The sequence below is a fragment of the Apteryx rowi genome, unplaced genomic scaffold (assembly GCF_003343035.1).
Source record: "Apteryx rowi isolate R43461 unplaced genomic scaffold, aptRow1 scaffold_1212, whole genome shotgun sequence".
NCBI lineage: Eukaryota > Metazoa > Chordata > Aves > Apterygiformes > Apterygidae > Apteryx > Apteryx rowi.
The window spans coordinates 58,512-81,939 of NW_020447434.1; the positions used below are offsets into that span (position 1 = coordinate 58,512).

At 49.7% G+C, this 23,428-nt stretch overlaps 2 protein-coding genes and 1 long non-coding RNA gene across 10 annotated transcripts in view; 2 read left to right on the plus strand and 1 right to left on the minus strand.

The window, feature by feature from the left end:
• Positions 1–15,890, plus strand: LOC112978145 (hemicentin-2-like). 8 transcript variants are annotated; one of them, XM_026091346.1, is made up of 13 exons: positions 1–63; positions 1,220–1,384; positions 4,622–4,676; positions 5,368–5,511; positions 7,005–7,346; positions 8,911–9,180; positions 9,529–9,645; positions 10,859–10,960; positions 11,784–11,906; positions 12,141–12,236; positions 12,554–12,646; positions 13,993–14,069; positions 14,563–15,890. In XM_026091346.1, exons 4-13 carry the CDS (start codon positions 5,478–5,480, stop codon positions 14,581–14,583), a joined length of 1,275 nt encoding a protein of 424 aa, XP_025947131.1. In that variant the 5' UTR covers positions 1–63; positions 1,220–1,384; positions 4,622–4,676; positions 5,368–5,477; the 3' UTR covers positions 14,584–15,890. The 8 variants fall into 8 exon arrangements, with proteins under 8 accessions (XP_025947131.1, XP_025947140.1, XP_025947166.1 ...); XM_026091355.1 differs by lacking the exon at positions 1–63 and adding an exon at positions 715–733; XM_026091381.1 differs by lacking the exon at positions 1–63 and having other exon boundaries at positions 740–1,384; positions 5,368–5,971.
• Positions 7,253–23,428, minus strand: part of LOC112978181 (HEPACAM family member 2-like) — a 27,076-nt gene continuing 10,900 nt past the window's right edge. Inside the window, exon 6 of the mRNA XM_026091434.1 lies at positions 7,253–8,096. Coding sequence (XP_025947219.1) covers positions 8,093–8,096 — 4 coding nt within the window. The 3' untranslated portion in view covers positions 7,253–8,092. The remainder of the gene's footprint in view (positions 8,097–23,428) is intronic.
• The window catches only part of LOC112978190, a 2,032-nt gene continuing 562 nt past the window's right edge, over positions 21,959–23,428 (plus strand). Inside the window, exons 1-3 of the long non-coding RNA XR_003257772.1 lie at positions 21,959–22,110; positions 22,522–22,597; positions 22,683–22,818. This is a non-coding gene — a long non-coding RNA (uncharacterized LOC112978190). The remainder of the gene's footprint in view (positions 22,111–22,521; positions 22,598–22,682; positions 22,819–23,428) is intronic.

The window sequence follows — 23,428 nt, forward strand, 5'->3', positions numbered from 1 at the left end:
GCGGGCTCCGCCTCGGCGCCACCGCGGCTCCGCGCTGCCCGGGGAGCCCGGGGCCGCCGCGAGGTGAGTGAGCGGGCGGGGAGCCGCGCCGCGCCCCCGCGGGGCTCCCTGGCCCCAGCGCCGACGCCGGGGTGATGGGGCCGCGGCCGGGCTGATGGGGTCGCAGCCAGGGTGATGGGGCCGGGGCCGGGCTGATGGGGCCAGGCTGATGGGGCCGGGGCCGGGCTGATGGGGCCGGGGCCGGGCTGATGGGGTCGCAGCCGGGCTGATGGGATCGCGGCCGGGCGGATGGGACCAGGCTGATGATGGGGTCGCGGCCAGGCTGATGGGGCCGGGGCTGGGGTGATGGGGTCGCAGCCGGGGTGATGGGGTCGCGGCCGGGCGGATGCGGTCGCAGCCGGGGTGAGCCCCCCACGCTGCCCCGGGGAGCGGGGGGCCGCACACGCCCTTCCCTGTGGGTATCCGAGCTCCCCTCTCTGCAGGCTCGTCTCTCCCCTCCCGGCCCCTTCCAGCGGGCCCCAAGCAGCCCCCCTATGTATTAAAGAAATATGTTAGCAGGAAGACTCGTAAGCCGAGCAAGCCCTTCTGGCGTTGTTTATACAAGACATAAACAATACCCTCTCCCCCCCTTCCCCTGCTATTTGCTTGCACGCATCTCTGGAACGGTTCTCCAGTCACTTGTATCACCAGCAGCGCACGCTGCACCTTCCTGCACGACGGTTCGGCCACCCAGGTTTGTCCAGCCAGGCCTCTTCCCACGGCCATCGCTGCCCGTGGGGCTGGCTGGAGTGGGGGGCTGCGCTCCCCCCTTCTCCAGCCTGGTTACAGAGCTGCTTAGAGACCATTTTTCCCTTTGCCGTCAGTTTTCCAGCCACTGCTTGCTGAGCCCAGCGAGCCCGCAGGCCATCAGCAGTGCTAGCTGCTTTGCATGCGGGTTGGGAATGGGCTGATGCCTGACTGAAGTCCCCTCGCCCATGGAGGAGCTTATCACAGCGCTCATGGTCTGTTTTGGAGGTCTTTGGCACATGTGATTTTGCATACTTGCTCCCTGAAATCTCCATCTTTGCTGCTGAGCTTAGTTTGCCTGTCCTGGTCATAGCATGCAAAGAACATCTGCATTTAGGAGGAGGGAAGACCCCTTGGTTATTCAGAGTTGCAATTTCGCGTAAACCTGCTTTTCTGAAAATGACTGGTACACCAGCTACTTTTATTTTGGCAGCTCTCCCTTCCGTTATGAGCACTAGCTTACTGTGGACTTAAAAGGATAGGTTGCCAAATTTTGTGTTCTTGTGGAAAATAGTGCTCCTTCACAATTCAGCTGCTTATGGAAGACATGGTTTTTGTCTGAATATATTTTTTCTTTCTTCAGTGCTGATCGTTACTGGTGAGTACCATTTTCCATTTTTTTTTTCCTGTGTTTGTCATCAGTTCCACCTTCTTTTTACCATGCCTGAGCAGACATTAGGGAGAGAGAGCAGACTTAGGCTTCTCTCAGAGCAAGGTTTCATATTTGCTAATCTGATATTTAATCTTCTGAAGCTGTGCGATGATGTGCATATTTTTTTTCTAGTCTGGAAAGTTTATAGACCGTTCTCCATAATCTTGCTGCAAGACTCCTAGTAAGGACTTTAAATAAGAGCAGAAGGAGCATGTGCACGTGCAAAACCTGTACTGCAGCCCAATTTTGCCACCTCTGGTTGTTGACAAAAAAAGTATTTGTCCACAACATTTCTGTTATGTCTTTATCAAAGGACCTGACTGTGTCAGCTGATACCACCGGCTCTGTGTGTGTGTGTGTGTGTGTGTGTGCGCGTGCACTCCCTGGGAGGGGAGTTGATGTATGTCCTTGCAAATCTCACCTACCTTTTATTTCTTCCTACTACAATATTAGCAGTGTAGAAGGCCAGAGGAAAGTACATGCAGGGCTGCCTTTAATGATTTCTCACTCAAACTGATGTGTTATTTAGGAGGACATAGCACCCTACTGTAGGAAGCCCCGTTGCCTCGCTTGTTTAGTTTACCTGCTTCCAGGTAAATTCAGTGTCGGAGTGGCCCCATCCTGCCTGGGGCCAGGCAGCCTCAACAGCCGTTGTCTGGAGGGTGCGCAGCCTGGGAGCTCCCCCGCTGGCGTTTGGCAAGCGGCAATAGTGAACGCGCCTCGTCTTGGGCTGTTTTTCTTTGCTTTCTTAGTGTGGCGACATGGGTGCCTGCAAGATGGTGTTACCAAAGGCCCCAGAACAGAAGGAGGTCAGGAACACGTGTGCTCGTGGTGATGGCGGTTGGTTTTTCTCTCGTACAGCTGCTGCTTCTGCTTGCGGAACAAACAAAGTGCAAACAAAGCCTGTTTTCTGGTTTAATTTTAGACACAGACAGCTCTAAATTGCATGCAAACTGGCGTAGGAGTAGAAGGGAGTCGCAGCAAACGCAGAGCGTTTCTCGGGGCGCGCTGCTGACCGATGTCGGGCTCAGGCATTGCTGCTCCCTGAGCACCTCCCAGAGAGGCGTTAGGAGCCCTCTCCCGTGCTGCGCGTGGACACAGCCGCCTTCTTCGTTCTGATTCTTGTGCAGAAACAACAGCATATTTATTTGATGTCTGGGGCCTTGGTAATATCAGCCACATAACAAGCTCTTTTAGCAGCTGGAAAACATCTGATACACATCCCATCCCTATGAAAAGCTGGACGAGAGTCTGAAGTGCATGTGATGTGTTTCCTATGGCTGATGAGCAGTGGGCACAATAAATACTTTGTAGTGAAGGTCATCAAACATTCCTTAAAAAGGCCTCTTTGTAAAATACCAGCAGTCTACAGTGTTGCTATTTGTGCTTCTGCCTTGGTAAGCTTTTCCATGTGGAGTTCATAAATATCAAAGATAACAAAACATAGAGGAGATGCCACAGACCAAAGGAGAAACGTTGTAGCCTTAAGCATGCGTGTCTTTGTGGGTCTGATTCCTATCGCTGTTAGTGTAAGTTTTAGTTAAAACTTTTGAAAATACCACCACCGCCACCCCGGCGGAAAAAGCATTTCTTCCTGTTTACGGCCTCCTTTCAGACTGCAAGTGTTCACCTGTGTTATACCCGTGTAAGACGAGAGTTTCTCTTGAAGAGCTGATAAAATACTCTGCCATCACTGTAGTTCGATTTAACCAACGCCCTGACTTAAATAGGCATTTCTTTACCCAAAGGCTCTCATCCTTTCCTCCAGTCAGGAATTTGAGGAGGTTTTTGTCCGTTGTTGGAGGGTATAAAGTAGAAGGCTGAGGAATTAATTTTTTAAAAGAGCAGCAGCGCTTGGATGGGGAGCTGTGTTGCGTGCCCTTCTTTCAAACACGCATTATTTTTCATGTTCTGGGGCAGGCTGCGAGCCTGGAGCCCCTCGCTGTAGATGAAAGGGGAGCCAAGCAGTGGTGCGCCAGAGACTGTTGTACCCAATTGCACTGCGTGAGAAGGGCATTTCCGCACAGATTTGGATTTGCTTGGAAAAAGGAAATTCTCTGTCTCTATAGATTATAAATGGTGTCCGGTCTCCCCACCACTGTTGTTCTAAGCTTCCTAACATAGCCTGGCAAACTATGAAATAGAAAATAATTTTTACCTCCCTGTAAAAAGTCACAACCATTTCCTGGCCAAACAGCTGTATGTGAGAGAATACCAGAGAAAATGGTCAAAAAAGGTATCGACACCGGCCCCAATCCCAAACTCTCCTACAGGATTTCAGGCATTTTGCAGGGGGAAAGAAGATAAAATTTTCTGCCTTTTCTCCACTTGCAATTGACCTTTTGGCTAACGAACAAATAAAACATTAGCTATGAGCAAATGCTGTGACATAAATTACCATTTTTTAATGTACTCCAAATGCCTGCTGACCTAGGAAGGGCACAGCAAAGAGTTAATTGCAAAACACTCTCCAAGCAAGTAAGGCTCCATCATTGCAGACAGCCTGAAGCCAGACATGGAGCCTAGGCACTGAGGCAATATATTCAAATAGAAAACTTTACATATGTAAATGCACCTTTAATGCCTGTAGCAGCCTCTCTATCTCAGATGGGCTGGTTTTTCAGCTGCACAGAAGCCAGGCCTGGGGCCTTGACTCGGGTGATTTTTCTCTGAAGTGTTATTTTTGTTAATTCTTTTTGGCAAGGCAGAAATGAAGGGACGTGCTGTCAATGCTTCTGACTGCGGGGACGTCCCTGGGCTGTAGGTCACCGTTCCAGGGCAGAATAAAGCTTTATTCTCTTCCCTCCGGTTTTGGCCGCTCTTGGAGGCAGGACACTGGGCTGGGCAGTTGCTGGGACTGGTCCAGGGTGAGCAGTTTGGGTCGGCCAGCAAATGTGCAGCTCCCTGTTTGCAAGCTGCAGTTTGAAGCTCCCAGGAGGATTTTCCAGGAATTGTTTTCAGCCTGTGCTGTTGTAGTTTTTGCTAGCCTAGAGCTGGGTTAGTTGGTGAGATTTAGCATTTGCCTGCTTATCACACAACTAAAAACTATGTCTGTCCGGGCTTGGGGTGTTTCTTTTTTCCTTTTGTTGTAAGTGTGGTTTTTATTTTAAACTGCACTGTGGTTTAGAATCGCGAGTCACTGGAATGCCTTTCCTTAAGTCCCTGGAATGCCTTTCCTTTCAGATGCTGATCCGCTGTTTGTGAGAACCTATGGAAAAAAGCTGGATGCTGCTGGGAGGTAATGTCTCATTGAACTGGGCTCAGCCTAACTGCAGTTCCTGACCTCTGCATGAGAAGAGGCAAAGTCGTGCAGTTCCCCCTACCAGCCCCCATCTCGTTTCTAAAGTAGACTATGTAAAATCTTGACCTTTTCCGGTCCCAGCCTAGGGGTTAGTTAAAAAAACAGGACTCTAGCCCTAGCCTTAATTTTAACTGCAGGGCACTGAAATCCCTCTGCCAAAAAAAGAGTCCCACTGCCAAAAAAAAAATATTATACCTGTGGAGGTAAATGCAAGCAGGAATGGGCGATTTCATGGCCAGTGGGTCCGTAAATGGATACTACAAGGAGGAGGCAGAGCTGGACTTGCTAGCATTGTAAAGCTGCAGTTGTGGGTGCTGCGAGCGTGGGAGAAGGGCTGCAGAAAGTCACCAAGTGCACGTGCCCCCCCTCCCCTATAAATAACTGCTCCTCCCACGCAGGTCTTGTCGCCATCAAATATCAGTGCTGTTTGTCTCTGGCAGATCTTTCTTTTTCTAATCACCAGGGCAAATCAGTGCTCTAAGCTGAACGCAGAAATGACTAGGCTCATTTCCCTGAGCTGGAAAGGATGAGGCTTCCCAGGCACTGCACTGAGTAGCCTTCTCCTTGCTCAACCTGAGCGTCGCACGTGTGGCAGATGCTGATGGCGCTTTTCTTGGTGTTGTCACAGGCCGGCCTGTCATACCTACCACGGTCCTCCCCGGGGCAGGTTGCTGCAGAATGCACTTATCCCTGCTGCACTTCCTCTTGCTGGTTTGAACGTGCCCGCAGGTCTATACCATGTTGACGCCACTCTACTTGGCTGTCACAGGCTGTGAGTACAAGGCTGGTGCCCTGGTTCAGAGGGGGACTCGCGCRTTGAGTGCGTTTCACACGCCCCTCGTTCAGCCTGTGCCACACACCAGGTACTGCAGAGCAGCCCTCCTGCTCTTCCGGACCCCGGGGAGTTTGAGAGCATGCGTTTCCAGCATTTCTGTGCTCTCTTTGCATCACTTCTCTGGGCTGTGGCGGTCTCGCTGAAGGCATGGGCCCCAGCGAGCCATCCCTAGCTTCCTGGCTGAGTGTTACAGCGTGGCAGGCTGCTCAGGGCAGGTGCCTCCCTCCAAATGATCTCAAATGCTTCAGCATCACAGTACCTGGGTATTACTGCCACCTCTTACAAGGCAGTGGTCCTCTATTGCATGCCTAAGGATTGCTTTCCTGTGAGTCTCTCCAAGGTCACCGCAGTTTCCTTCTCTACTCTCCAACCATGATGTATCCTCTGGTACCCTCCTGTGAGTATCTCCGAGCCTCCTCTCCTTCATCTTTCCTCCACGCTCAGGTTTCCTTTCAGTACTTCTTTAGCAACCAGTCTAACCTTTTAAATGTGCTAAAAGCAGCTCCAGAATGGTAGTTTGGGCAGGTTTGGGGGCTGGAACTGGTGGATGTGACTTTTTGCTTGCTGAGGCCTTTTATGCCAGCAGTTCTGCAGCAGGATACATGTGCCTCCATTTGGTACAGCCAAGGGTGTGTTTCAGGGTCACGCTTACAGAATGATCTCCACATTAGCTTCATTTTCCCATCTGTTCTTTTGCAGAAAATATAAAACATTTTCAAGACAAATGCCCTTATGTAAGAGCCTTTTTCTGATTTCTTTGAATATTCAAAGCAGCTCATTTGCCTGGCAGTTGCACCAGAAAGCTGTTGTGTGGCTCAAAAGTGCCAGGAAGTGTGTCAATATGTGCAGAATTAGCACTTTCCACAGATACCTGTGGTCTCCGGGTGCCAAAGTGAGGGGCACTGGATCTGCAGTACTTAACCCCCTCCCAGAGCTTGGTGAGGTGTGAACTGAATATGAGTATAGGTTTCACAGTGTTCACAAAGGTGAGATCTCAGAGGCCAGATATTTAGCAGCCAGGTCTAAGCAGTCCCAACAAAGTGCATTTCATGGCTTGTTTTCCAAGCAAGGTGGTTTCTTTCTGGTGCTGAGGGAACAACTCAAGATGCAAAGGTGAAGCTGCACGGTCCCTGTTTGCAGCTTACAATGTGCAGAAAAATCCTAAGGGGCTAAGATTCCCATTGTTTTCATTCCAAAGGGCAAGGAATCATCTTAACCAGCTAGCAAGCATCTACATAACATGTGCACAAACATTTTACAGTTTTACTCATAAAAAAGGAGGAAGGAAGTCAGACATGTGATATAACGTTCTTCAGGAAGACAGTTGGGACCTTGTGGAAAAAAAAAATGTTGTACAAACAGTTTAAATTGCCCTTTGGCTTTTGCTTCACCACTAACTCATCCTTTTCTGACATCTCTCCTCTCTCCAGATCTGTTTTTGATTTTGCAGTGGACTTCTGTAGCAATGGAAATTGCAGAAAGAAGAATTGTAGCCGAAGGATCCTCTGTGCTGTTGTACGCGCCAGATATCAAGAACGTAAACTTCACTGAGTGGGAATACATAAAAAATACCACTCCTGAATTCATCCTGCAGTACTACGCAGATTCACAGTCTCCAACTATCTACTTAGCTTACCGAGGCAGAGTGATTTTCTATCCAAAGAATGGCTCCCTTCTCTTGCAAAAGCTACAAGAGACAGACAGTGGGGTCTATAAAGCAACAGTTGATCTGATGCAGGATAAAGCTAGGATAACTTTCCTCGAAGTTATCAGTAAGTCAAACGTGTTGAGAGGATGGTTTTCATGGACAAAGATTTGACAGTTGGTATGACAGAAGAGTCCACATATAAGGAACAGTAACCAGAATAGAGGAGGACTTTCTGGTTTCATCACTGCCTTGAAGGACACAGACTGGAGACCCTAAAAGAGTTGGGAGGAAATGCTAGAGGATGTTTAGAAACTCAGTCAGGCTGTGGGCTGAGTTTCCTTTTGGAGAAGTAGGGGTGCATGGTGCCTTCATCCCGGAGTGAATGAGACGGGGAGGCACATTCTGGCCTGGCTTGGGTGCTCATCTTCTGCTCTGTTTTTATCTAATTGTTTCATCATGAACAGGGAAGTAAATGTCATAAAAATCCCCTCAGAGAGGTTATTTCTGCTTATATTTGATAAACAAAACAACTGTCACAGTAATAATTTGAGGAAGTTGGGAGCTGCCCTGCCGGCACAGGTCATGGCCGGTCCCTCAGGACTGGGACCAGAAGCTCCTTGGTAGGCAATCACAGGATAAGCTGCTGCCTTACAAGTTGCTGTCCTTCCTCTTCAGGATCAGAGATGGTGAGGTTAGCCAGACTTAGGGACACTCTTCACAGGAGGGTGCATCTGTCACATAGCCGTGGCTGATCAGCTCTCCTGTGGCTCCCCGCTAAAACGCACAGGAGTTCCCCAGGGTAACTACAGGTCATGGCTGTCTGTAGACCTTCTTCCTTCATACAAATTTTGCCTTTCTCTGTCTCTGAACTTACCTGAAAGATAAACAGAAATGAGAGCTCAGCCTGTTTTAAATTGCCCTTTCATGGAGCTCAGCATTGCTACGTGAGCATACTGCACGTAGGACATCCTGCCCAGGGAAGAAGGACCTAATGAGCATGCTGTTGCTATTAAGTGGAAGTCCAGATGTAGTTAATAGCAGCCCTGACTGGTGCAGGTACCTAGGCATTAGTGGAGGCAGCGAGTTAGCCCTCCTTTTGCACATGGCAAGGGTATCCAGCATGCAAGGCTTGCTTCTCTGCGCTTTGGCCCATGAGTTTGACCAGTTTAAATGCAGGCAGCTGGGCAGGGCCACATTGCTTCTTTGATCCACCCTCTTCTTCCCAGCTATCACTGCCTGTGTGGGAACTGTCCTTTCCTCCCAGGACACCCCAGGCAGACAGTTTCTGGAAAGTCCTTGTCATCACTTTTCAGCGCAGCTCCAACTCACAGCTCTTTTGAGTCCATATCCCTGGGCCCAGAATGCCATGCCTGATCTCCAAGGGCCATGTGGGCTGGTAGTGTTTATCCTGGGGTGGCTTGGCGGCAAGGACTGGGATGTTCACTTTCCACTGTGAACTTGGCAGATGTTGCCCTGCTGCTGCAGTATCTTCTCTCCCGTCAGACTTGACTGGGGCACTGAGCCAGCTGGGGTATAATCAGGAAGGGAAGAGCCTGCTAACCCCACAGGGCTGGGCACTTTTGCAGCTCAATAAGGGCTAGTTTTAGATGTCTCAGTTCCAAAAAAAGGCAATGTAAAGGAAGCCTCTCACTCCTGGGAGTACTGCCACTCTGCGATCTCTTTTTCAGAGCCTGTGCCCCAACCTGAACTCCAGTGCAGTTCAAGCCTGGCAGGTTCACCCATCGAGTTGCTCTGCGTGCTGCCAAAAGGAAGAGTGGATACCATCTCCTGGAAGAAGGAGGGACGTCCTCTCCCCCCAGAAAGGTGCTATCAGCTCTCTGAAAACATCACTGTGCTGAGGATTGGGAAAGGGGAGAAGGCGGACTGCGGCTCCTACTCCTGCAATGTCAGCAATGTGATAAGCTGGAAGGAAGCAGTGCTGAACCTGACTGTGGTGGGTTAGTGTTGCTACCTGGCAGTTGGCTGATGCGTTAAATGTCAGCTAGCTTGCGCCCATGACTCTGACAGCGATCTCTGATTTGCTTTGTGCATTTACATGCCATACCAGGCCTGGGCTTTCTTCTCCCTGTCTGGGCAGCAAGTTGCGGCTGCCAGCACTTTGTCTGTTTTTGTCCGCCCTGCCCCAGCAGGGTGCAACTGTTGCTCATGGGCATTCCCAAGCAAGGAAGCCCCAGGAATCTTCCCACAGGTTTCCCAGCATTTTGAAGTTTCCTGGGATACCCACAGCCTCTCTGTGTTTCTAAGCTGTCCTCAGTGGTGGGATTTCACTGTTCGCTTCATTGCAGGTCTCCCGCTTCCTCTACACCATGCCCTGAGAATGGCTGCTGTTGCACTGGTGTTTGCTGTAGGCTCTGCAGTTAATTTCGTTGTACTGCTCTGTCAGCCAGAGAAGCAAGGACTTGGTAAGTGTCAGGCCTGGGCCCTGGTATGCAGGGCGGCACCTGAGTTCCACAAACTAAACCCTTTTCTCTCTGCAGAGCAACAGGACGAATGACAGTAGAAAGCCTTAGCCAAAACCCCTTCTCTCCTGTCTTCCTACTTCAGTCTTTGATGCTTCAGTAGTGTGAAGAAATGTGCTCAGTTCATGAGTTCCTTCTTATGTTTCTGTAGCTTGCAAAGGAAACAACTTCCGAGAAATAGTTCACCCCAAATGGTTTTTGGAAAGTGGAGCCACTCGAAAATACCACATTACCAAATATACAAATCATTCCTCTCCTGTCCCTTGGACATTCTTAGGAAGAAATAAAAAGCGCAGGACTTGGAGATTATCAAAGCCTACATGGGAAAAGCCTTCCCACTGGAAGGTACTTAGAGCTGACTAAAGATCGTGTGCTGTGTCAAAGAGCACGGGTTTCAGTGACCAAGCACACTGGTCATGACTTGACATACTGCTGTAGATCCATGTCCCAAGAAGCTTACAAGTTAAAATGGGTACTTCAGTAAAAACATGCATATTGGTCAACAGAAAACAAACCTAAAGACATAGCCAACTGCAAGTCCTCCCACACACACTTTTTGTAACCTGCTAATATGCTCTTCTGCCCACCAAGAATAGTCCCAAGAACAGCAGAGGCCATCTGGAGAACAGAGGGGAAGTCCTCCAACTGTCAGGGAAGTTGTCCCATGTGTATTTATCTCTTAATGTTACGCTGATGACATTTGAAAGCTGTGGTGTTAGTTCTTGCCTTTGGGGATAGTCTCTTTGGAGGAGTTCTCCATGCCTGCTGTATGTGACCAGAACTTGTGCCATGTGGACCTTTCCCAATGAAAGGGGTCTCCAGAGGAAATCCAGCGGTTGTCAGGTTATTACAGGAGGCAGAAACTGGGCAGATGTGTTGTAAAGTCTGTCTTACTAGATGGAATTGATGTCTGATTCAGAATGGAACAATCCCAAATCTGGCTGATTTCTCGTGGCTGCTTTGAAATCAAACAAAGCACTCTGAAGTTCACCAGGTTTTCTCTTTTGTTTTTGTTTTTTGTTTTTAATGTCATAAAAATTAAATTCTGCACAAAGAAAACCTSTGCTTCATGTTCACCTTCCCTTTGCAGGCTGCACCATTGCTGCTGCTTGTGTGGTTATGATCTCTCGCTAGGGTGTGTTTGCCTTTTTCCTAGGAAAGAAAGTGAGAAGATGGATGACTGCGCCCATCCAAGGACTGGTGTGTGTCTCCTCTCTTCTCCTGCTTGCCACCTCTATCGTCTGGATGCAGCAAGAAGGTAGGATCTCACTGTGACTCATTCACTTAGTCTGACTGGGGTTTTAGTGCTTTGGTTTCTCATCTTTGTTTTCAAGGTAGCATCTTTGATCTAGTGGTATTTGATTTAGAGAAACTGAAGTTAGAGTTCACTGCTCTGTCTCCAGACTCCTCCCTCTCTGCTCCTTTAAAACCTGAGTGCTACGTTGTTCTTTTTGTGCTCTCCAAGTACTACTATCCCTTCTCCAGRACTTCTCAAAGATGAAAAAGTGGCTTTGAAACCACTTCCACCAGTCCTTTAGGGACCTTGGATGAATAACATGAAGCCCAGCTGTTCTAAAGCTGGCCAGCATATCCAAGTACTTCTTAGCCAGTTCTTCCCTCTTCTAGGCTGAGGCTACCTAGTTGTCATGCAAACAGATGTTAAGACAAACAAACGAAAAAAAACTGAAACACTTGAGCCTTCTCCCTGTTCTCTGTTGAAAGAAAGGCACTGTCTGCATGTTATCTGTAGGGTATCATTTATAAAAAGTGCTGCTTGCAATCAGCGCCCAGGATGAAACTGTCATCAGGTGTAGGATGTAGTTCCCTGGCCAGCAGTGCTGAGCCAGCGCTGCTGGCAGCCACATCCCTAGGTCATAGGACACTTCTTCACTGCAGTCCTGTTCCTGATGCCCAGGCAAATTCTGCCGTATGGCACTGGGCAACAGATCCCGCACTAAAGGCACAATGATTTCTTGCAAGATTGCTAAGAAGCAAACTTTCCCCGTCTTTTTCTCAGACCACTACCTCAGCCAGAAAAAGCATTTCAGTCTTAAGTTCTGGTTTAATTCTGCCTCCCACAGGTCCATCTGCTGCCTTCGTATTGCTTGGGCTTTTCCTCTTTGCTACGATAATAACAACTGCCCTCCACACAGCAACACTGGTGTGCAGACCAGCAGCTCTCATCCATTTCAAGACCAAAAAATGTGAGTTGCTGTTTAGGATCTAAACCCCTGACAGAAAAGGCCTGTTAAGAGTCTAAGAGTAAACTCTGCAATTTTTCACTGCCGGGAGAGACCTGGTGTGCATCTAATGGTGCACATCTGGAGACATTGGCTATGGCTTGCTTGCCTGCCCACCAAAGCTCTTTTCCTCCGAGTGTGAGCCTGTATCCCTTCTGCATTTCTGTCTCATCTGTCAGTAGTTTTCTCCTCTTCTAGGGTACCATGTCATCCTGGACACTGCAACCCCCACTGTAGTGATTGTCCTCGTGCTGTTCACCAGCCTCCTGCTCCACAATATCCAACAGCTCCATGGTAAGTGGTGGCCCAGGTTTATACCGCTCCATCCCTTGCTTGCCTTCGCTGTGGGGATACCTGGGAGGGATTGGCAAGCCTGAGGCTCACGTCATCCAAGCCAGAGAGCATCCTTAGGTAGCTTTGCACAGCTGGCCCTGCAAGAAGGCAACTCTAAGGTTTGTTGTAGTTAACACAGTCTTTGGTGGTAGTGACCTATGGATTCTCCTCTCTGTTTCATAGGAAGGCTCTGGATTAAATTCAGGCCATGTAAGCGTTCAAGAGGGATGTTGGCCAAAGGGCCAAACACTGACCAGTTCTCACTTTCTCTTCTGCAGAGCGAGGCTGCTCAAAGCCTGTTGATCTGACAGCCAGCTTCGTCCTTGCTGCTGCAGTAGCCCTGTTTGTGCTGCTGGCCTTCTTCCTATGGTGTACGTAGCCTCGTGGTTTCCTTCCAGTGATTGCGTGATCCTAATTAACTGCTCTGGCCACTTGCCAGATGCTTACTCTCAGCTGTCATCCCTCCCCTGCTCCGGCCATGCTGGCAGTGATCAGAGCCTGGCAGTGGATCTTGAGGAAAGATGCTTTTAGTTAAAAAAAAAAAGGGGGGGGGCAGGCCTTTGACCCTGCTGAGAGTGGGATTGTCTAAAGCAGCTGAGGAGCCAGCGCTGATGGTAGTTTGATGTCCAGCCTTTTAGGAAAGGCACAGTAGGGCACTGGTCTCTATCTGCCGGTCCTTGCCAACACCTTTGCTTTGCCCACGGATGGTCACGTAGGAGTTTCTGGAAAGTGAGTTACTTCTCCAGAACACGCTGCTGTTGCTTTCCCTGGCAATAGCCATACTCTGTCCCAAAAACCTCAGCTACAGCAGGGTTTGAAAGTGAAAGAACTGTTTTGAACAGCCAGGAGTGTGTCTGGGAATGTATAATGACTCCTCAGGGCAGCTGACCAGTTGTTCCAGTAAAAACTGCTTCTTGCAGATGGAGTTCATTCAGTTCATTTTCCAAGCCTCAAGCTCCGGGGTGGGAGGGAAGAGATCAGGGAGGCTTTTCCATGTCTCACGTGTTTCTCCAGCTCCTGCTTTGGAGTTTCTGGTTTCTGTAGCCTTTCCACAAGAATCCCCTGGCTCGCATGATTAGCAGTTGCATTTGTCTTCCCCTGCACAGGCTATGTGGTGTCTCAGTCTTAGGGGACATCCCAGTCCTTTCAGAAGACCCCCTTCTGCTCTCCTCCTCACTCAGGAGATCTGTGGCAGTGCCTGCCTTGCTAACGGCCTGAGGAGTAACCTGCACCCTGTATGGCTTTTGGGCTTCCTGAAAGTGCTGGCTTAGCCCTTGGCATCACCCATAGTTTCTCAGGGGAAGGAGAGCCCTCTAGAAGATTGAGAGGAGAATATCATACTTCCACAGAGTGCATTTCTGTGCGTTTCAGAGCCTGAAATATAGGAAACACCGCACAGAATCAGTAAACCCAAAGGAAGCCAGTTTAGAGCCATGTAACTAGTTGGGGCAGCCTGCAAATGAGGAAGTTGTCCATAGACAGAAGTCCATTCTCCCTGCTTCGTTCTTGCTCTCCTCTCTGCTGTCCCTCCAAAACAAGGATCTCCTGGTTTTGGAAACAGAGGAGCTTAGCCCAAGTGAAAGGCTCCAATTTCCATTTCTCTCTGCAGTCAGATTTCATTCACATGTCTCATGAAGTGTGAGGTGCTGGCTAAAATGCCTGACTGTTTTGGGAAACCGAAGTGGCAAGAGCTATTTGGCCTCTCCTTTATTTGCAGATCACAAGAATGAAAAGAAGGAGAGGAAGATGGAAAACCGGCGGGTCACCCATGTCACACAGGGCATGACAACCTCGGTAACTCACTGCTATTAACAGGCCATTTTGAATTTCTTCTTTCCTAAGCTATTGTAAATCTGTTACTTGCTTTACATTAAACTCTTGATTAATGTGGGGCTGCCACAAGCTCTGAGCTACAGGTAAAAAACTGTTTGATCTCCTCTAGCAGTTGTTGCTGGAAATATTTGCAAGGAAGTGTCCTTCTGCCTTCCTGCAGAACGGTATAGGCTTTGTCCTCATCTTGGCAGCTTTGGGTGGGCACAAAACTAGCCTGATGGTGACCAGAGGTAGTAGTTCAGCTCAGTCCTATGGGACATGGCAGCATCTGTGTACGGCCAGATGAGCAAGCGCTTGTTGAGGCAGCTCCCTGACCAAGCATCTTGCTACCAGCTAGTCACCAGGAACCGGCTGGCTGGCCACATCCCCTGTGGCTGGGCTGGACACCTCCATGGATGAAGTCGGAGTCACTGCAGGGTGAGCATGCAGGGTACAGTCCCATGTGTTTTTTTAGCAGGTGCAGGAAGAACTCTGAGGACCAAATCAGGAAGCGGAGTAACGAGTCATCCCTCTGGCAGCCGGAAAGCTCTGCTCATGCACCACAGGCAGCAGGAAGGAGCCCCAGGGAGCTGGAAAAAATGCCATTTATAACAAGCCAACTGTAAGCTGCTGTTGTACCCTAGCACTAGCTGGGCAATGCTTCTGGTATAAACATTTGGCAAATGTTACCAGCCTGATCTCCTCACTACAGCTCCAGGTCACACCTGATATTTTTTCTACCACTACCCTCCCTGACCTCCACTGCAGCAAAAGCAGTTTCACAGTTACTAAAAGTGATTTACTCTTTTGCTGTCAGCTTCAGCTGCCTTCCTGGTTAGTTTTATCATAATATGAAGGAATCGGGTACCACATTCCCCAAGTGCTGCTGAGACTCCCTACTGCCTGATTCGCCCTCCCTGTGCTTTTGCTCCTGAAGCTTTAACTTTGGCCTGTTTCAGTTTCAGCAGAGCTCTGCCCAGCGCTGCGTACGTGATTTTGGTGTTGCTGCATGTGTGTGCTGCGCTATCTCCCTTTTGTGCCTCTGATGAATGTAACTCCCTCCTTAAAGAAATGAGTCAGGCTGTTAATTCTTGAGGACAGCTGTTCTTGCCGCCCTTGCTGCCGCGTGCGAAGGCAGGCCCTCGCACTGCCCTCGGATTTGCGCCTTCTGCAGGGCATCATGGCACAGCTAGGCCAGCGCTTCCCTGGCTCACAGCCTCTCACCTGTGTGATGAAACCTTCCCCTCTGGTCTGTGTTGTACTCAGTTTTGCAAGGTGAGCCGCCCTGTGTGCTACCGCCCGCCTCAGAAAACTTAGTCCGTTCCCTTGTGCATGCATCATACGCCTGCTCCTCACCTTTCTCATTTGCTGACCAGCTCCTCCATGCGTGCCCATGACACTGTGCTCCAGACTTGTTGCTTTGGGAAGAATAACTAGCCTTTGGGGTGGATGACTAGGAAAAACAGCTCCATCGCAGTCTGTATGTGCCTTATTCGCTGTCTTGGGTGGGTTTTTTTATTTTAAAGCATCCCCGAACTAGACTGGCCTTAGACAATTTTCCATCCAAGTGCCTCTTAATTGACTTTGCATTCATGATGTGGCCTTCAGCTGTCTCCATCCTTTCCGGGTTTTAGTATTTTAGCTGGAGTTGAAGCACGTTCTGTCAAGGTTCTCCTTTTTTTTAATCTTTGTATGGGAGGTCTGCTGTGAAAAGTGTTCATCTGTAAAAACTGGAAATAACCTTACACTACTCTTTTCCTCTCTTAGTTACAGCTGCTCTAATAAATGTATTTAATTTGTGGACTTCCATTTGTAACTCCATCTGCTTCCTAACATGAAAGAAAGCTCTATCTTATTCACTAACCTGTATTTACACCCCAGTCTGGGGCTAGTTCCTACCATGGCAAGTTTGACCAGCTTTCATGAGGGTTACTCTGCCCAGGTTTGCGTTTATGGCTTTGCTGCAGTTTCCACTTGCCCCCTAAGCAGCCTGTGACCACAACTGCCTCTACCCCACCTGGCCCTCAGTCCCCCCTGCGCTAGAGCCCTTTTAAATTGATGAAAGGGGAACGCTGTTTTGTAAAGAAGTTGGTTTCTTACTCTGCAACTTGTATGTGTAAGACCTGCTTTTTCCTAGCCACTGAGCAAGGAGGGGGCTGCAGATCTTAGAACAAAGCCAGGGAAGAGGCTCCGTCTCCCCCATCGAAATCTCATGCTGGCACCAGCGAAGACTGACACGCACATACAACTGCAGCCAGCTCTCTAAATGTGACATGCGACTACAGCCGCCGCTGCACTGTGGGCATCCCCTGGCCCCACAGACATGCGCCAGGCTGGACCCAGCGCCCTCCCTCACAGCTCTGTCCCCCGTTGCACTTAGGGCACAGGGGTCACTTTGCAGCACCGATACAGCCAGGGCAAGGTGGTGGCGGAGCAGGAGACTGGCACTGCTAGAACTTAGCTCAGGCCAGGACCGAAGGCCCAGGGTTGAGCTGATATGGGGCTCCTGGGCCCATGGGTGCATGGGGTGGGGGCCCCACAGGAAGCTGTTCAGGGCAATTAAGGCCAACTAGTGTCCTCAGGACCCCGACACCTTGAGCCAAGCACCAAGGAAACACCCCCCTCCCCGGTTCCTTCCCACTTCCAGGCACAGCCCAGGAGCCTCACGCATCGCCAGAGATGAACAGACCAGAAGAGTGAAAGCAGGAGCTTAATATGTACCAGGGCAGACTCAATAAAAGCCTAAACAGCAAAGCCCCCACCAGGCTCCCAGAGGATAGGGCTGGCCCCTGGATGGCATTTAGGCTTCAGCAAGCAACTGCTCAGTTCAGTCAGAGCTGCTGCTGGAAGCAGTCGTAAACCCACAAAAATCTATATGAAGTCTCACATGAGCTGCTCCACCAGTGTAATGCCCTGGTTGAAAATAAAATGCTGGCAAGGCATGGCTTGTTTAGGATGCTGATTGAGAGGTGCAATGGAGGCGTTCGAAATTAAAACCAATTCTCTGGATTACATCAAACCCATGTACTTTCCAAGAGAAAGTACCTCCCCAGGGCAGGGAACGCCCCAGCAGCCCTCCCAGGCCAAAGCAGTGCTTACCACAAGCTGCATGCTCTGCTCCGGGTGCCTCGTTCAAGGTAGAAGCTCCGTCCCCAGATCAAGGCTCCTGACAAATGGCACGCTGCCTTGTGGCACTTGAGAGGAACAGGACTTAAAAGCTTTCCTGCCTGTGGAGTTGTACTTGGTTAATACGTACAAGGGCAAAAGCAGGCTCCCGGCCCCAGCCTTGTAAATATTTCCTTGCCTCTGCGATGAGTGGTGAGCCAGCAGTACTTGGAAGTACCCTGAACCTCTCCTGCTTAAACTACTTGAGCAATGACATCTCTGACCATGGTTTGAAAGGTCTATACATACAAATGGCAAAATCATATTGGTTGCTTATCTGCATTGGTCAGTTTAAAATTTACTTCAAAGCCATTTGCTGTAACAACATCACATCCATACTGAGCAGTGGCTGAGAGCTAAGTCACCTCTGTACCACAGACTTCAGCAAAGAAAATCCCCCCACGGAGCCATGGCAACCAGCTTCATCACAGCAGTGAAAGGCTGCAGGGCTCCGCAAGCTTCAAAGGGAACTCAGACCTGAGTAGTGTGAGCAAGCACTGTGGCGATGAGTAGGTGTGCTGGATGAGAGCGTGCTGACGTGGGCTAGCAGACAAGCCAGATACAGGCAGGTGAGCATGCTGCACACGTAGGAGTAGTAGAGACCCGGAGTAGAGGACCTGGGACTCATCAGAGGTGCAAAACAGCTAAGACTTTCCATCTGCAGGGTTAGCAGAAAAGCATGGCTGCAAACAGTAAAATAGGTATGGCTGCTTTCCAGTGAGACCTTATAAAAATTTCCCATTATGGCTAGGAGTTGGGCAGCTCCAGGGTGTCATGAGCCCCTCGGCAGAGACTCAGAACAGGAGAGGAGCCCAGGACACCGGCAAGCTCTAGCTCTTCCACTGCATGCTCTGAGAAGAGCACTTCAGTGGGCCGAAGCTGCTCTGAAGCAGTTTGTTATAAAGCTGAGCCTTGGGGAACGTGCAGGCTGAACCCTCCCAGCCATATACGAGCAGGGCAAGGCCTCAGTGTTAATAACTGCTTTTTCTTCACTAAAGAGTCACTGCACACCAATGCTGAGGAAATGAACACCATTCTCTAAAGTGTAAGGGATAAACTGAGTAGGATTTTGCAGCATCTGCCAACTTCTCGCCTTTCCCAGCTTGCAGCACACTGACTTTTGTAGAGGGTGGATAACAGCCTTCCGGGGAGGAGCGCATCCTTCCTTCCTACACTTACTGTTGCTTTTGGCACTCACAGTCCAATTCAGCAGCACAAACTCCAAGGCAATGAGGCAATCTCCTTTCCTTACGCTACAGAATCTGGGAACACCTCTGAATTAGGCTGAACACCCACCCCATGGGGCGCTAGCAGGCCATGACCTCCCTGTCACACCTCAGCCAGCTCAACACTCGGGTTTTAAGTCTGGTGGGAGAGAAACTGCTGCAGCAACAGGGTCACGCCTGCCACGCTCACAGCACAGAGTGAATATCCCTGTCCCTCGCGGCATGACCCGCAGCTCAGCGGTTCCCCCGAAGGCGCCGCGCGCCCGCTCCCAGGCACCGTGAGCCCAGCAGGGCCTGGCCAGCACACCGCCCTGAGCGGTCAGGCGCCGTCACGCTGGGCTGCCGGCTAATTTTGAGCTCCCCGTTTTCCCCCAGTGACCACGGCCCGTGGTCGGGTGTGCTCCAGACTCCCTCTGACAATTCCCAGGGACTGTCTCAGGGTTTTGTGCCTGCTCCCCTGTGTCTGCATGGAAAGTGCCTGGAAGACTCAAAACTCCTCTGCTAGTCTCCTCAGATGTGTGTATATATAAAACTTCCTTCTAATAAACAACCACATTCAGAAACCAGCTGCCTTATTGAGTTACGCGCTTTAAAGCACGCTTACAGAGTGAAGTAGTGCTCAGGGCTTATTCACCAGACTGGACTTCAGCTGGGGTCAGGGTTAGGGTTCGAGATTGTAACAGTGGATGGGGACAAGGCTCGAGAGCCCTGTTCACTGACAAATCTCGGAAAGGTCTTCCAAAATCCTAGACAAGGCTGCTATGAGTGGATGAGATGGCTTTTTGCTTCCTCTGGGGTTGCTGGGATTCACATGGAGAGTCTAGAAGTATGGTTGGAATTAGGAGCAAGACATGGTTTTACTTGAAGGCAGGCCTCCAGGCATAGGATGAAAGGTGCCAGCATGAAAGCCTGGTTAGTAATTAATTTAATTGGCAATAAGATACAAGTAGAGTTAGGAACAGGCTTTGGAAGGAACTGCCGTTTGCAGCTGAATTACTTTGGGCTGCAGTGAGGACTGGCAACTGGGCCTTGCAAGGTCATGGGACAGGGAAGAGGGCTGGTGCTGGCAGCATCAGCTGTAATTACTATAGATTTACAGGGCAACATCTTAAGTTAGGCTGAGCGATGAGGTTTAGACTGACCTTCAGACTGCACCACTTTCTGCAGGAAGTGCTCTCACAAGGCTCCTGGGGACGAGGGCTGGTGCCAAGAAGGGGGCTGGTTCATAGTTACCCTCTAGTGCAGATATTTCTGCATCCAGGCTGAGGTCAGCGTGGAGAGACACCCTACCTGGATTTAATGCCCAGCAAATTTTTTTTTTTTTTTTGGCACGCCGGTGAGAAGTAGATCAACATCTGTGGGGAAGAATAAAGAATAATTTAATCGCCCTGTGGCAGTGCAGCCAGCAAGGAACACACAGGAAAAAGAAACAGAATTTTGCTTCTAGTTATGTAGTAAAGGGTCGAAATGCTACAGCTCAGCAGTAAGATAACCGGAGCCATTCAGGGGTGAGTGCTGCGCACAAGTCTTGTTGGCACATTGACTTCTCCATATATCCACAGGAGTGCTTTGCTGAAGTACAGGGAAGGTGACTCCGCGCAGCTGTGACAGATGAAAAAGAAGCTGGCTGACAGATGAAAAAACATATAAGGGTGACTCAAGGCAAGCAGTCCTCCATGGAAGCACAGGAGAGATTTCCTGAGCACAGGGTGACCCAGCGCCCTGTGAGAGAGAGGGAATGAAAATACCAGGTGCAGGATGCAGCTGGGATCTGCCATGCAACTGTCCAGGCCGATGTACAAAGGCAGGGGGCAGAAATCAGGCAAACCTCGTGCTAACCTCAGTGCTGGGCTTTGGGGCTGGCACCTTGTCACAGGCACATGCTTTAACTCCCTGCTGGAGGTAAGCACGGCCGAGGCGCTGCCACCCTTGTTCTTTATGAGCAACGATCAGTGCAGAGTCTCTGCAAGCCCAGCGTGCAGGCACCAGCACCTCTGAGACTACAGGGCTGGCGATACACACACACTAACAGTGGACAACAAGCCAAGAACAACGTCAAGAAAATAACAGCTTCTTTTCTGCTCACCCCTGCAACACACCAGCATGCCTGTCCCTCTCCCTTTAGTCCTTGAGTTCACAGAATCACAGAATGGTTGAGGCTGGAAGGGACCTCTGGAGATCATCCAGTCCAATCCCCCTGCTCAAACAGGGTCACCTAGACCACGTTGCCCAGGACCATGTCCAGACAACTTTTGAATATCTCCAAGGACAGAGACTCCACAACCTCTCTGGGCAACCTGTTCCAGCGCTCTGTGACCCTCACAGTAAAGAAGTTTTTCCTTATGTTCAGATGGAACTTCCTGTGTTCCAGTTTGTGCCCGTTGCCTCTTTTAATGGGATTGCCTCTTTTAATGGAGTTCATTTTAATGGGATAAAAATAAGTTCCTTAGAAAACTCCCTGAACCCAGGCTGGGCAATACAAAGGAGCTGGATTCCCTTCTCCAGCTGTATCCCCTGGAAGAGGCAGCTCTCAGCTCCATGTGGTGGTCCCAGCTCCCAGCTGCACCCCCTGGAAGAGGCAGCTCTCAGCTCCATGTGGTGGTCCCAGCTCCCAGCTGTACCCCCTGGAAGAGGCAGGCTTCAGTGCCATGTGGTGGTCCTAGCTCTGCCATCTCTGGAGAGCAAGGGACATCCTCGGTCAGATGGGATTTCAGCCTGCTCTGAAGGGCCAGCCAGAGAAGACAGAATGGCTCATGGCAGGCTGAGGGTTTCACACCACTGAGATTTGAGTAGAAATTTGCAGGACTTGATGCTTGTCCCTTTAGAGAGAGAAGAGTTTGGACACTGCAGCTTTTATGGATCGACCTGAGGAGAAAGCCTTAGAGAGATCTCATAGGACTTTGTGGCTCAGGAATCATGGCTGGAGGTTTCTGCTACCTTTTCCATGACTTGGGCTTCTAATTGTTATTGCTTTCTCAACAGAAAGGAAACAGCAGCTGCAAAAATAAAATAAAGCATATTATTGTTGCACAACAACACTGCAACACTTCTGCAACACTGTGCTTTTAGCACAGTCCTGCGTTATCGCTACACATACTGGCTGTGCATATGCCTTGCCAACTGGCACGTTCAGCGGCGATATGAAAATTAAGAAATACTAGACAGACGCATTGTTACTGCACAGCCCAGAAATGTGGGGATGGGAGGGGAAGCAGGTTTTCCCACCGAATTCCCAGTTACTCCCAAAATGCTCAGAAACCTTCTAATGCCTAATTCATGGTGATAAATCTCCTGGCGATTGCAGGGGATGCATAAGGCCTTTTAAATAGCAAACAGTGCAAACAGGAAGTGCGTATTATTTGTAGGCTGTGCACGAAGTCAGTGCGTTTTTCCTTTAAGGCAGCGATAGGCAAAAAAAAATAGTAGTGGGTAACATGGCTCCCTGATCCGCTGGAGTCTGCTGCCCTGGGGGAGCAGGGCGACATTTAGCGGTGAAAGAAAGGGAAGTGCAGCGAGGAAACACCATTCTGGCACTTTCCCCGACACTGACGTAGCTAACAGCTCTTTCCAGCCCACAGGTCTGTTCAGCCTGCAGAGTCCGTAACACCAGGCAGGTCTTGCCAGCATCACAGGTATCAGACATACCGCGAGCAGGCGCGCTAAGGCAGTAAAGGATGAGGGACTGCTGTTGTGGTTCAAGGCCAGATGACAGCGTGGAGGCTAAGTGGATGCAGACACCAAAGCACTTTAATGTGCATAATCACGGCACATGGTTGGGAGGTTTCCCTGGGCTCTTTTCTGCTCCCTGGGTTTGCTGGAGGTTGGAGAGATGGTTGGGACCCTGGTGCAGGGTCCTGGAGTTTTCTTCCCCGGAGTCTTTCAGATACTCTCGGTTACCCCAGCATCCTTATGTGCCCTTAGTTGTAGGACTGGGTAGAGAATAGCTCACTGATGATTAGTCCATTCCATTGCACTGTTGTTTTCTGATTTGCTGTTGCTGGTGCTCATATTCTGCTTATTCTGGACACTTTTGCACTTCTTAGTGATCAACAGGTTATTTACACAGTTTGGCTCTCTATTTCCTCAAGCACACCAAAACTGTTCTGCTGCTTGACACAGGTGAGTGATCATATTTCACCTATTTCTGCTGCAGCAAAAAGTTGATTTAACTTCACAGACTTATGCTAATAGCTATGCTAACTAGGCCTAACTCATGCTAACTGCTACACTGGCTGAGACTGCACAGGCAGGAGGAAGAGAAACACCAGGGAGGAAGGACACAAAGTCACAAGCATGAAGATCTGGAGGAGAAGGATGCTGGATACATTTCTCTCCAACAGGTACTTCCCAGTGCTTCTGACATGCTCTTGTCCAGGAACTCAGGGATCTATTTACTCTGAATATACTTTTCATTTTTACCAGAGGTCTATTTTTTCCTACCAAAACCCCCACCAAATTTATCTGTCACAATGCACAAAGGTATCTCCTTTGAACAGAAGAAGCTTTTCTGATTACAAACACAGTACATGTAAGCACTCAAAGGCCACTAGATAAACCCCAAGGCTAAAACCTTCCCTAAAAAGCATTCACAGCATGAATCCCACAGGCATTTCTGACCTTGTCTCTCTAAGCTGGTTTCTTCTGAGAAGTCCCAACTGCCCATAGCCTCAGGGGTGGGGCTGGCTATCTGTGATGAGTATCAGGAAGACTGGGGTGGCAAAGCCTAGGCTGCCCCTGCAGCTGGAGGTCTTCAAGGCTGCAGGGCAGAGCCAGCCCTCAGGCAGGGAGTGGAGACCAGGTAGGGCAGTGGCATCAAGGACAGCGGGGAGAGGAGCGCCTCTACTGCCAGTACACCCCAAAGACAAAAATCTTTACTTTGCAAAACAAGACAAAAATCCTTTCTGGTGTCTCCCTATGCGTTCTCTGGGCAGAGCCTGAAAGAGGAGATGC

Coding starts and splice junctions, on each gene's coding strand:
- LOC112978145 (XM_026091346.1), top strand. CDS start 5,478: ATGTTGACGCCACTCTACTTGGCTGTCACAGGCT. Junction 5,512..7,004: donor CTACTTGGCTGTCACAGGCT/GTGAGTACAAGG, acceptor TCCTCTCTCCAG/ATCTGTTTTTGATTTTGCAG. Junction 14,070..14,562: donor CACAGGGCATGACAACCTCG/GTAACTCACTGC, acceptor GTGTTTTTTTAG/CAGGTGCAGGAAGAACTCTG.